The 13,610-nt window shown below is 53.2% G+C and overlaps 3 protein-coding genes across 3 annotated transcripts; 1 reads left to right on the plus strand and 2 right to left on the minus strand.

Moving 5' to 3' along the window:
* Positions 1 to 4,667: 4,667 nt before the first annotated feature.
* On the plus strand, positions 4,668 to 7,430 carry V2A60_005298 (uncharacterized protein; the record flags this gene model as incomplete). Its single annotated transcript, XM_083256610.1, has 1 exon — positions 4,668 to 7,430. One exon carries the CDS (start codon positions 4,668 to 4,670, stop codon positions 7,428 to 7,430), a length of 2,763 nt encoding a protein of 920 aa, XP_083112736.1.
* A 1,215-nt stretch (positions 7,431 to 8,645) lies between these two features.
* On the minus strand, positions 8,646 to 9,549 carry V2A60_005299 (uncharacterized protein; the record flags this gene model as incomplete). The annotated part of the gene is made up of 2 exons (XM_083256611.1): positions 8,646 to 9,142; positions 9,276 to 9,549. 2 exons carry the CDS (start codon positions 9,547 to 9,549, stop codon positions 8,646 to 8,648), a joined length of 771 nt encoding a protein of 256 aa, XP_083112737.1.
* A 2,125-nt stretch (positions 9,550 to 11,674) lies between these two features.
* On the minus strand, positions 11,675 to 12,662 carry V2A60_005300 (uncharacterized protein; the record flags this gene model as incomplete). Its single annotated transcript, XM_083256612.1, has 3 exons — positions 11,675 to 11,850; positions 11,950 to 12,179; positions 12,316 to 12,662. 3 exons carry the CDS (start codon positions 12,660 to 12,662, stop codon positions 11,675 to 11,677), a joined length of 753 nt encoding a protein of 250 aa, XP_083112738.1.
* Between the last annotated feature and the right edge of the window lie 948 nt (positions 12,663 to 13,610).

Below are 13,610 nucleotides of genomic sequence, written 5' to 3' on the forward strand. Positions count from 1 at the left end.
CTGATGTCAAAGGAGGAGCAAGGATGATTGACAAGGAAGCTAGCTAATAGACAACCGGACCAGTGCCATTGGGTCGTTTGTCGCGTAATGTCCGGCGGCGAGAGGAAGCCGGTGCTGGATTTTGGTGCGTGCGCTGATGTGCCGCGGGTGTGTCCATATATTCGTAGTAGGATCATTGCGTGGACGCCGGATGGACATGAACACGACGGACCGCGCACATGCGGCCTCTTTCTTCTTCTTCTTCTTTTTCTTCTTCTGTTTGCGCATCATGACGCAAGAAGGGCTTGCTAGTCTGATGACAATAGCTGACATGCAGGCACGTTTCTTGGCGTAGGTATCGTGTGAATTGAACAATTGACGCCGCTATTGGTCAAGGCCAAGGCGGTGCGCCCGACTTGGGAGGCTCTGTCTGTGCTTGTTTGTGTACATGGAGTTGTGGACATTGGCATCACGGAACTCTATATTATGGACTTGCAGCTGGTGTTGTCACCGACTAAAACACAGAGTGGTTCGATGGGTGGCCGTGCTCTATATTTCAATGAGGAGAGGGAGGAGGAAGAGGGGGGGGGGGGGGGTTGACATAGAGAGCGAGAGCGAGAGAGATTCGCAAGTACGGATAGTCTTTGTTTCAAAGCATTCCCGGTTATCTGATTGTACTTGCAGGAGCGGGTCATGTCTCTGCGACAAGAGGTGTACGGAGTACGAGCAACAAGATACAAGGCGACGCGAGCATAAACATTGACAAGACACAAAAAAAAAAAGACAACAGGGGGTGGCGAGAGAAGAGGGAGTGTGCCGTGGGCACGACTGACTGGTTTGTGGAGATGACAACAGCGAAGCGACACGGCAGAGCGTGGCAAAGAACTTGAGACTGGGTTCGATTCGAACCACTAGCGCTGAATAGTCTAGTATCGAGCAATCATGGCTGAGGGGAAACTATACCCAATACTGACATTCTACTTAGGCTTCTTGTCTGGCACAAAAGAAAAGTTGGATGGGTCGTCGGGGTGCCTGACTACTGGTATCGACTTTGAGAGCGAGAGGCTCGTACCGTGCGGGGACTGCCTTGGCGCGCTGGCACAACTGTACCTAGAAAGGTAGGTAGGTAGGAGGAGAGAGTATCCGTACGGAGTAAATAGGTACGGATGCTCAGTAGGCTATGAGGTAAAAGGCAAGTAGTATCCATTAAAAGTAGCAGATTTTAGCAGCCCTCGGCGTAACCCCAGACAGGGGGCCGAGCAGCAGCTGAGATGGGCGTCGGGATGTTGACGAGTCTTGGTACAATGGCGCAGTCAGCGTGACCCCAGTTGACAAGTTGACAGTTGACAGTTGACAGGATGCAGAGAGGGCAAAGGCCAAGTGGAAAGCGGCCGAGTGGGTGTGGTTGTAGATGTGGGATGGTGCGGGCAGCGGCTTTTTTTCTTCTTCTTTGATCTGGCAGAATATCAATTGCTATGATGAGGGACGAGGAAGAAGAAGAAGAAGAAGTGAGAAGGGAAGAAGGAAAAAGCAAAAGAGCAAGTTTGATGATGCGTTGGTAGTTTATGCAAATAAAGTACTGAGGTAGGCTGCACAGTATAGGGACCAACCAACCAGTGCCTGTTCTGGCTGTCTGGCCCAAGGGGGGAGGGGGGGATCTTCATGCTTGCTGCTGCAGGCTGCAGGCAGTACAAAGGCTGGATGGTGGTGGTGTGCTACTTAGGGCGTTTTTTTTTGTTGCCTCGCGGAAGTAGATGCCCTGGTGGCCGGTCAAGAAAGCCCCCCCCCTTCTCTCATCGTCTGTCTGTGTGAGCCGCAGCCTGCAGGTCACTGGCGTCAGCTGCCTGTCGGCGGCGGGCTTTGCACAGCCCTGTGTGTGCTGTTGTCGAAAAAAAAGGGGCGGGTCAGGCAACAACGAGCAAACAAAAGTAATTAAGAAGAAGGAAAGGAAGACAGAAAAAAAAGGAGTCAGTAGAATAAGTAATTACTTTACCCAACCACTACCCAATCAAGCCACGATGCAATGCAGAATTTTGAGTACAGGATTGCCGTCTCCCGGCATATTTGTCGTCTTGTATGACACGGGCGGGGAGGGAGACGGGGAAGAAGAGGAGGAGAAGGCCAAGTACGTTCAATCTCCTTTTGGTGGCTGTCAGGCGTGCAACCGTTTCACTTTTTTTGGGCGGACAAAAGGGCACAACCGCCTTCCCGACGGGTCGGTCAGTGGTCGCAATCATCGGCTCTTTTTTTTGGCGTGCGTGCGTGTGTGCGTGTGTGCGTCTGTGGTGGCACCCGGGCCGGGTCGTGTTTGTTGCCAGTTTTCTGGCCAATGAAAAAGAAAATCTCACATGTCTTTGACTCTTTTCACAACAACAGTGCACAGCAGAAGCCAAGATGCAGGTGACGGTGGCGGTGGTGCGGTGGACGTTTGAGGTGCTACTGTATCGGGCAGATGATCAGGTCGGACCCGAGGGCCAGGCCAGGGCAGGCCAGGCCAGGGCAGGCCAACAAGGCAGAAGGGCTCGGGCGGCGGCGGCGTTGGCGGCGTTGTTGTTGTTGATGATGTGTCCCGGTAGCTGAGCAACAAAGGGCCGTACTCTGTCACGCATCTAGTAAACAAGGCAAGTAAACAGCAGTCCGAACGCAGAATGATACCTTATTGGGAGTTTGTTAATAACGGATACTGTCACAAAGCGGCGCACGTACTGGAGCAGTAACTACCTTAGGTCAACTACCTAGTAAATTGTAAGTAGCAAGTAGTAGCCTTGGCAATAGAACCCTTCCTTACCGTGTTGCCTTGGTACTGTTAGGGATCTACGGACAGCTAGGGCTCTAAGTAAGTACTACCTAGGGCGGTTGTTCCTGGCTCTCTTAGTAGGTAGTTAGGTAGTGCCCCCACGGCAGGTACATACATATTGCAAGTGACCTGACACTGGACAGTAACACCTACTTACCTAGCACGGCGCACTGGTTGCAGCCTTGTCTCCCTTCCCCGCGCCCCTTCTGCCAGCTGCTCGAGGGGCTCACATGTACCTGCAGCCCGGCAGCTGGGCCACGCACCGCCAAGTAGGCACCTGGCATTCAACCATTGAGAGCCCACTGTAAGTAATCTGTAATCTGTAAGTAACCTGCACTCCCAAGTTTACGCTGTAAGTACTTACTCCCCCGTACCACCCACTGTGCCACGCTGCGACCCACAAAAAAGAACAGTGCTCGCTGCACGTAATTCAATCTCCTCCTCTTGCCCTGCCATCTGTTTACCTCGGGGGGAGTGGATTCTGTTTGCAGTAGGTACCTATCTAAGTATCAACTGCACCCGTCCGGTTCATGTATTTTTTTAACTCACGAACCTGGCAGGCTGGCACCGAGACTGCGCTTCCTTGTACCTGTAAAAAGTGCACCTGCTTATACACGGGCGCCGAATTGCGGTGCACGCTGCCTCCCTGTCAGCCTCCCTCCAACTTGGATACTTACAGTCTATACGGACGTGAGCCTACAACCACCACCATACACAAGTACTTGGGTGCTTGTCTACCAGTACTTTGGTAAATATACCTTGGTACCTTGGTACCAATCCGCCTCTTCCTCATGGCCTCTGCAAAGCACAGGCGCACTCGGTCCCATCCATGCCGGGAACCATTCTTAAGTAGGTACTCACTCCAGCGCTCCGTACGGATTAGACAGTGCCTAATAATATCATATAGGTACGGATCCATCGCCCTAGCCCAGCAACCCAGGTCAACAGGTACTTCTGTACTGTCAACTTGGCGGCCTGGGCAAATCGAAGGGGCGCCCTCCCCTCCCAACCCTCCCCACGCCCTTCTCCACCAGCCAACAAACAAACCCGGCCTAGCGTCATACGCCTAGTCTTTTTTCTCTCAATTTTTAATAATTCTTTTCTTAATCATTTCCCTTTTTCCAGCTGGCAGCCAGGCTTTACCAGGCCCGTCTGTCTCTCTCTGCTGGCTGGCTGGCTGGCTGGCTGGCTGGCTAGCGCTGGCTGCCTGGTTTCTCTCTCTCTTTCCTACGCTCACACTCCCTCACTCCTCTGTCGCGCGCCGCCGCCGCCGCCTGTGGCTCCGCTCAAACCGGCCCTCTCCCATCCTTTCTTTCTTCTACGCCCCGTTTTCCTCTTTCTCTTCTCTCATTCCGGCATCTTCATCTCTTCCCCCAACTTCAACGCCTTCGCGCGCTTTTTGAATCCGCCCTCCCCTCCCCTCTCCTTTGGTGTGATTCCAGTCGCTCCTCGATAATTCGAGTTTGCGCTGGTCTTGACCGTCCGCTCCTTTCTTTTTTGCCTCAATCTTTTTCTCTGCCTTGATTCTTCTGCACCAGCATTTTTGCCCAGTTTGCTTTTCTCAAGGTGCGTGTCGCTCTTCACTCTCTCCCCCCCGCCACTGTTGCCCCCAAGACGACGACGACGTCCTCTGCTACTCTTCAATCTGCCATTGCTCGTGCTGACGAGGCCATTCATCGCTCTGTAGATACATTATTTATGAAGCAGACTTTATTCGCCCTTACGACCTCCTCCGTCCATTTCTCACGACTGCAAATCACGATCCTCCTCGCTCACAACGCATCTCGCCCTCCGCGTCGTCCTATGACCACCACGTACTTGTAGCTCCCATCATTCAATATTTTGCCGCTGCGCGGTCAAAGGAATGATGGCTGCTACGTTGGGCCCTACCATGGGCCACAATGAATCGTCTCCGACGCTCCAACCCTTGACGTACGATGCAACACGAGAAACGCGCCCCCCTGCCTCGTCACGGCGAGATGCGCCGCTCGCGATCCCCGATTTCGTTTTTCCTGCTCAGCCCACGCCCTTGGAACCTGCTCTCGACTTCGATTCGACGGAGCAGCCTTCGCCTGCCTCGCTCAACAACCAGGAATTTCGCTTTCCCGCCCGCGACGATCGTCCGCATCGACCTGCTGCGCTTCCTGACTTTAGCTTCAACCCCGGTGCCTCGATTCCTCATACCCTCAACTCGCCCACGCTTCTCAGCCCGCCCACCTCGCCACACTCGCCCAATCCCCCGCCATCGTCCAGACCCATCCGCCATGGCCACCGTAGAGGAGGCAGTGAGTTTGTCGGCGGAAGCATTCGCGATGGTAGTTCCATTGCCGTTATGAGTACGAGCCCAACAAAGGATGGCGTTTTCCCTCAATCGCTACAGCCTCCACCGCCCCGACGCGGCCACCGGAGAGGCATGTCCGGTGCCATTTCCACCAATGACTTGCCCATCTTGCAACCTCCTGCAATGGATTGGACTCCCAAAGGCAGCAGCGCCCCCAACAGCCCGACCAACTTTGATCAAGGAATCAAAGCTACTATACCTCTCGCAGACGACCCTTTGATCCTCACTGCGCTGCCTGCGCCTGTTCAGGAACCTCCCACCCCGGCAGAATCGCTACGGGAATCAGATTCCTCCTTCCCACCCAGCCCCAAGCCGGCGAGATCCACCGCCAGAGCCCGCGTTGGCTTTTCAGACACTCTCGAGTTCATTCCTCGGCCACTTTCCCTGGTGTCTAGTGATACATCCAGTACCGTGACCGCGCGACCAGGACACTGCATGTCTGAAAGCATCTCCTCAGTTGTTTCCCCCACGTCATTTGGCGATGATTACAGCTCTGCCGCACCCGCGCGCAACCCGACCAAGGAGACGCGAGAATCGAGGCCATCCACAGCTGGTGCCATCCTGGAGACTGTTGCTAGTCCCCCGCCCGAGCAGACAAATACCTCACCCAGACGCCGAAACTCCATCCCAGCACTTATTGGCGTCAGCGAACCTTCTACCGCCGACCCGGCCTTGCCAAGCCCGACGAGAGCACCGAAACGCTGGTCATTCTTTGGTCTGGAAACGAGCGTGTCAACAAAAACTCGTCCCATAAGCTCAAGCTCTTCTGATTCCGTCTCGCGTGGCCACACCGTCTCCTCCTCGGACCGAGGATCGGACTCGGACGCTGCCAACCCGTCAACGCCGCAGCGGAAGAAGAATAACAGAAAATCCCGAACCCAAACTGTGAAGGGTTGGGCCGGCTCGATTTTGCCAATCAAGAGCAAAGGAGAGAAGCGCAGACGCAAACCCAGTGCTGTACGACCACCCACGCCTCCTCCTTCGGTCACACCCATGGACGAGGATGACGACGACGAGGAAGACTATGCCGGGCATGAGCCTATGCTTGCTCCAGCTGTCCATATTCAACCCCCGGAGCCGCCCTCCCTCATGACGCAGCTGCCACGCCGACCAGATGAGATTATGTCACCCATGATTGATCTTGATGCCGCACTTGGTCCATTTAACACGCCACTCCCGCACAATCCAGAGTGGGAGGCGGCACAGCGCGCAGCCGGTACCGCCGGCAGACGCCGCTTGCACAGTGCACAAGGCATGAAGGGCTTTGGTGGTCCTGGCATGCACTACCATCGTCGGGCTGAATCGGCACCTGATCTACCACCGTTTGATGCTGGTCGGGCTGGCATCAATCGATTCAGCAGTAACTCGACAATGGCCGATGTCTTCGAGGAAGAAGAGGAGGAGCAGGAGGATAGGGAAGAAGACGAAGCAAGTGATGCAGGTAACCTGACAGCTGCCACGGACAGGGACAGCAGGTGGGAGCACAAAGGGGAGAATATCATCTTCAGTGACAGTGGTTCTGAGACTACCAGCCTGCGTGGCCTTGCTGTGCGACGCAAGAGCTCCGGATATGGCGATCAGGATCAGAGCGGTGCTCGCTCAGTGCGTGCTGAATGCTCGAAGACTTCTCTACACGAGAGTGTTATTCTTGAGGAGCCGACCGGTCTGAATCTTGGTTTGCAAAGCCCCATGATGCCACCGAGCCGCAGATACTCGTCGGACTCGGGTGCGTATTCGCCAAAGAGGATCCTGCACATGCCAAACAGCGAGCCCCCGCCTGTTGATGCAGTTCCCTTGACACTTCCTCAAGGCGCGTCCATGCCACTCAGCCCCTACTCGATTAGCACGGCCTCGTCGCACCCTTCACCGAGGTCACCCATGTCCGATGCTCAACGAGTCTCCACAGCTCCATCGTCTGTGGCCGAAGACAACTCTTTCCACTCCTTGATGATGGGGGAACCCGGCCCGGAAGTGCGCATCTCGATGGATTACGACAACCCCTCCATCGCCTCTAGCACATCGACCATGGCGAGAGATAGCGGCAGCTACAATCCGCAAGCTCGTCCTCAGCCAAGCACATTACGAGATCAGCGACCGTCGTCTGTTTCCTCGGCTGCGTTTGGTCGTCGGCGATCCAGCCTGATCAGCCTCAGCCGACTTATCAGTAGCTCCCACGGAGAGCGCAGCAAACTCTCGACGGAATTGACGTTTGAGGAGACCGGGAGTAGAGCTGCTGCACGCAGTAGCAGGACGAAGAAGTTGGGGCGAATGATGCAGTTCTGGAAGCCCAGCAAACCTGGGCCTTGTTCGTGAGAACAATCCAGCAGGAAGAAAAGAAACCCCCCCACAAAAAAGGAACTTTTAATCTCCACGACCTGTATAGGCGTCTCACAACATTGCAGCCTTTTTTTCCATTTTTTTTTCATATTGAGAGGTGGTGTTGGCACAGTCTACTTTACTTATTGGGGAAGACGAGCCTTGTCTCATATTTAAGAGGAGGAATTGTACTTTGATGCAAACACCAGCGACAAACCACGCACCAGAGATGACTGCACACAGATAAGTCTCCTACAGCGTCGGTGGCACGTTGGATGAAAAAAGAAGCAAGAAGAACGCAAGCCCCTATCCATGATGATGTACATAGCATTTCGTTTTTTTTTCTCGTCTCTTTTTCTTAGTATAGTGCATAGCATGAGGGTTTGATAACGGGCTGCTTTGTTCATTTCTACTTTTTTCTTTCTTGTCCTTGTTTCCACCCTCCTCTCTCTCACTCTCTCTGTTGTCGGTTGCTTATTTTGCTCCTGTCTGGTGGTTTTTGTTATATTTTGAAAGGGCCGAGTGTGTTTTCTTGACGGTGGTTGGTTTGAATTTGCTTTTTTTTTTTGCTTAACACACTATTTCTCAGATTTTGGAAGCAGCTGTCTTTCTTTTTTCTCTTCCATGTTTTTGCAAAAGAGGCATATACAATTTTGCATGATAAGAGGAAGAAATAGAAAAAAAAAGGGAACAAAACTAAGAAAAAGAGAAAAAATACAAGGTTGCAAATAGCACACGGCACGTTTCAGTGTTGAAGAAAATACTACTACATTTATGCACAGCTTTCCCCTTTTTTTCAGCTTCTTTTTTTTTTGGTGAAGGAGTGAATGCATGAGTCGTATCAGATATTGATTGGGATTCGGCTAAGGACCTGTGCGTCACGGAAAATGAACAATAACTTTTCCGGACAAGAGGCAGCTTTCTCGTACTCTGACTATATGAGATGGTATATACATATGCGTGTGTGTACAGAATTGGGTCATGTACGCGTGTGGTAAGGGTAGTAGCGGCAGTGGTGTAGAAACAGAGTGTAATGACAGACGACTTTCTCGTGCAAAGAAACAGGTTGAAACCATGTATGTACGATGCAGAATTCTTCCAAATCCGTATCAAATTCAGTGAGATGCGTACACACAGAAGTCAAGGACAGAACAAGCGACTGGGGCTTTTGTAGACATGAACAAACAAGTGAATTTGGCAAAAATGTCTTTTTTAGCGGAACATTTTGGCAACGCCATTGACAAGCCCGTTGGCCCAGTCGTCGCCGCCGCTGCCGTGGCTGCTTCTGGCATGCCCGAAACCTTGGAAATCGCCAAAGCCGCTGCCGCCATGGCGGGTATAGCTGTCGTAGTAGCTGCTGCTACTGCTGCCGAAGCCGCCGCGGGTGCTAGCATGGCCGGCACCACCGCCACCGGCCATGCGGACGGCGTCGCTGACGAGGCCGAAACCATCACCCGAGGCAGCGCGCGAGGCCATGCCGAGGGCGCGCTCGAGGGACGGGGGAATGCGCAGGCCGAAGCGGGCGAGGAGGGCGGTCAGGGCGCCACCGGTGACGAGGGGCATGATGACCATGAAGAAGACCTTCCAAGGGTGGCGCTTGAACCAGTGTATGAGATCGCGGATGAGGCGCTTGAGCTGCTTGTAGGCGCGCTGCATGAAGCCTTTGCGAGGGGAGCGCTTATAGTATGAGGAGCGCGAGTTGCCGCCGCCTGTTTGCAGATGGTCATGTCAGTGACAGAAAGAAAAGAGAGGCATGTTTGGTACCGGCGCATCAAGGTGGAAGGGGAGAAGTGAGGGATTGCAGGAAGAAGGAGGTGAAGGAGAAGGAATAGGAGGACGTACCAAAGGGGAAGAAGCTGCCGCGCGATGAGTTGCCTAGAGGCAGGCCGAAAAAGGAGCCGCGCGAGGCATTGTGCTTGCTGTAGTTGCTGTCCTTGCCAAAGAGGTCGCTGACGAAGGAGCCGGCGCCGCGGTCCCGGTCACGGTCGCGATCGCGGGAGCTGGAGCGGGAGCGACGACGCTTGCTGGTGCGGTGGCGCGAGGAGGAGCGACGGTGGTGGCCGCCGCTCGAGTGCACGGAGAGGCCCTCGGTGAAGGCTTCGGGGAAGAAGGGCATGGTGTTGCGCTTCTATTCTTGCGTATATCTGGGTTTATATGACGTGGTTGTATAGAGCGGGTAGAGGCTGATTGGGGGAGGAGTCTTGGATGACAAGTTCCAGCAAAAGCAAGATAACTAGTAACGGGCCCCAAGATTGCAGCTGGCGACAACACCCGCGCACAAAGTGAGTTGGTTTTCGCCTTTCAGAGCTCGGTATGTATAGGCGATGAGGAAGCCGAACGGAAGTATTTTTTCAATTCAAGTAGAGGGCGAAAGTGTGTCGAGTTTCGTATCAGTCGGCATGTGTCGTCGACGGGTGCGTGCCGCGTTTTGTATAAAACCGGGAGGGCCAAAGCTGTCAAACGGACGATGAGCAAGGACACGACAGCTATGCCTATATCCGTTCCTATTTTTTTTTGTGGAAAAAAAAAAAAAGCAAAATGAGATCGTGAGAAGTAAGAGAGAGAAATATCCCCCAAAAAAACAGGTCTGTGTGGTTGGCTCTGTCGTAGATGGAAGAACGGGTTGTCGTGCAGATGCAAGACGCAGGCGAGAGGAGTCGTTACGAGTCGGGACCAATGCAGGTGGGCGGATGGGGGTCGGTATGCCTGTCTATCTGCGGTGAGGTGCAGCGGCAGTACTGAGTAAGAGCGACAGCAGGTGGAGGCGGCTTGACCGTAAATTCGAGTGGCTGGGGAGGAGGAGGCGGGGGGGGGGGGGGGGGGGGGGGTTAGCAAACTTTGTTGATGGTGGTGAGTGACCTCTGCCTGGAAAATACACGGCGTTTTCTTATTTACTGCACATATCATAGAGTATCTACCAACTGCCTACAAATGAGGATTGGCCCCAACTTGTCAGATGGAGAGAGCGAAATGCAGACCAGACGAGGCTGTTGAGGACCGCTCTGAGTGATACCAGCGTCCAGGTATTCTTATTAGCGAACAATGGAACGGGGAATTGAATACCTACCAGTAGCCTGTAGGTAGGTACCTAGTACGGAGTAGCAGGCTGTCAGCTGCATGTAAAACTGCAGGGGTCGGGGACCTTGCTTGTGCAGCCTCAGTGGGCCGGTGCCCCATCCATTGCTGAGCATCGTCGACACACAAACAACCTTGACGCAGGCCTTGTCGCCGACGAGAGCAACTGGATTGATGGCAAGATCTAAGTTAGAGGGATCATGTCTAAAGATGTAATATACAGGCGACTCTGTCACTTTCAGTGGGGTTATTCGTTGATTTCATTTCATTAATCGGTGTGTGCGTGTGTTTGTGTGGTGTGTATACATATGTATCTTCATCAACATGTACAGATGCCGCTCCAAGAAACTGATGCTTTTCAACATGAAAGACACTTGTCGCCCGGCTTCATCTTGTGAACCTGCTTTATTATATTACTACTCCGCTCAGAGAGCACTGACTTTGTGACTGCAGCTGCCAACTTTGGAGTCATCGGTAACCTGCATGTACCCTTGGCTTTTCTGATAGTACCAGTACATATACCAACCGTAGCCCCCACGCTACACCACGTTAACAGGTTGCGCCGTGACTCACTATGTCTTCCCGTTAGCACAATGTTGCTTGCACCTCCCCCCAACCAAAGCCACTGGAGGTAACTTTTCTCCCTGCAAGGCCCGCCAAAGGACCCCCCCTGCTCATTCTGCAGCCCACCAAAAACCACGCCAGGGAGCCATGTCCGTCGTCTATCAGTTATTTTTTTTTTGTTTCGTCTCTTTGCATCTCTACAATTTTTTTTTCATTTTGATTTGAGATCCATATATCACTTTTTATTCTTCGTCTTCTCCAGATATCCATCCAGTTTGGCACCTCATCGCCCCTCTTCTCCTCCCCAGATACCCAAATACGGATCCCGTCAGGCCGATATTGAACAATGCACTTGTCGCGGACAAGGTCCAACAGCGGACCGTGCGCTGGCGGGCTGTCAAACACGGAACTTGCAACCCAAAAAGAAGAGCTGCAGTGACAACAGACGATTCTCACTCATCAAGCACACGCATTCCACAAAATGATGGACGACTCCTCTTCATCATTCATCTATATTATATTGACCTTGGGCATACACGCATATCCCCAACGACTGCCCAGCGTTCCTCGGCGTCGTCTGGCACATCGAGTCCTTCGTCCGTCTATCGGGTCGTGTAGCCACCGTTGGCAAACAGCGTCTGACCCGTGATCCAGCCGCCCTCCGTCACCAGGAAGCGCACCAGCGGCGCAATGTCCTTGACGTCCGTCAGCCGTCCGCCCAGGCCCTGGCTCTTGTGAAAGGCTACGGCCTCGGGTGACTCTTGCGGGTAAAAAAAGGCTATGTGTGGACACGGAGACGTGTCGGTCAGTCGAGTTTGGTCTTGTCTTTGCGTGCGTGTACATGCGTGTACAGCAAAATTCAAAACAGAAGACTTACGAGTATCCATCGGTCCCGGCGCAATCGCATTCACGCTCACCAGACGCGGCTGCAGCTCCTTGGCCACGCCCCGCGTAAAGTGCTCGACCGGAGCCTTGGACCCGGCGTACGACGTGTAGAAGCCCGTAAAGGCCGCCAGCAGCGCCGTCACGATCGTGATGATCTTGCCCCCGTCCGAGACGTACTTGCTGCCCGCCTTGAGGATGAAGAAGGCCGCCTTGGAGTTGATGCTATTCGAAGATGCCCGTGTCAGTCTTTTTGTTACATTTCGCTCACTTGAAGAAGAAAAGAATTGACAGGAGCAAAAAAAGAGAGGAAAAAAAAAGAAAAAAAAAAAAGAAACAAGGAAAGAGAAAAAAAACATACGCAAACATCGAGTCGTATTCAGCCTCGGAAATCTCCCCAATCGCCTTCTTCAACACCTTGCCCACCGTGTTAATCACAATGTCAATCTGGCCCAGGTCCGCCTTGGCCGATTGGAACAGCTTCTCCACGGCTGCCTCGGTCGTCAGGTCGCCCTGGTAAAACTTGACCTTGACGCCGGGAAATTTGGACGCAAACTCCTGGCCCAGCGCGTCCGCGTCCTCCTTGGACTTGGCCGAGTTGTAGTGCAGCGCCAGGTTGGCCCCCAGCCCGGCAAGCTCCCGCGCGATCTCTGCGCCGAGGTTTTTGGCACCGCCGGTAATGAGGGCCACTTTACCTTGGAGAGACATGTTGATTTTGGTCTTGTTGTTTGTTGCTATTGTTGTTGTAAAGGGAGCAGAGAAGGGGATATTTGCGATTTTAGATGTGGTGTTGTTGGTGTTCTAAACTTGTGCAAGAGACCGAGTCTGAGAGTATACAAGAAACATGGAACGGGAAAACAGGGCGGAACAAGCTGTTTAAATAACCTCGAGCAAAACCACCTCCTTCTCTCAGCTACCGAACACCAGTTCAGCCTTGCCAATGACCGCATACCGTTACACGTTGACGTACTCGTTTTTACTGGAGCTTCTCGCAAACTCTCATCGGCTACCCACCTTGATAGCTCCGACGATGGACGCAGGCGGACAGCTAACAATACAGACGTACGCATACACCATGGGGGAGAGATGACACCGAAGCCCACAGCTTTGCGCTTGCAACGCCACCCGGCTTCCGAAACACCTCTCGTCTCTTTTCTCCATCTCTCTCTCAATCTCTGTGGGCAACGGCAACGCCGATTTGCCAACCAACCCCTCCAACGGCCCCGGAGGAGGGCGAGAGCGAGAGATCGACATGGCTGAATCGGAATAAAGTGTGCTAGTCGCGTAGTGTAAATCCGATGCGGCGCGCCAGCCTTGACCAAAACCCGCCAAACCGACACCCCCCCGGAAAAAAAAAAGAAATCAATGGCCAACTTTTGGGCCAAACGAGAAAAAACGGCTTGTGGATTTACTTGTCTTGTCGGCGCGGAGCTAGCAAACGAGCAAGTCTTGCTGCAAAGCCGTCCTCTCTCGCTACCTACGTACATACTGCCTCGGGCTCTCGAGCTATCATCAAGAACGCCAAAACTCTATTCAGTGGGTGCGCAATCATCGGCTTTTGGTGAGAGTTTCACGGGGATTCTGTTCCTAACCCGAGGATCTACTAGGTCATTTGAGGTAATCAGTGGCCCTCTACTTCCAATTCCATTACCTCCG

Source organism: Cordyceps javanica, chromosome 3, assembly GCF_051103115.1.
Source record: "Cordyceps javanica chromosome 3, complete sequence".
Classification (NCBI taxonomy): Eukaryota; Fungi; Ascomycota; class Sordariomycetes; order Hypocreales; family Cordycipitaceae; genus Cordyceps; species Cordyceps javanica.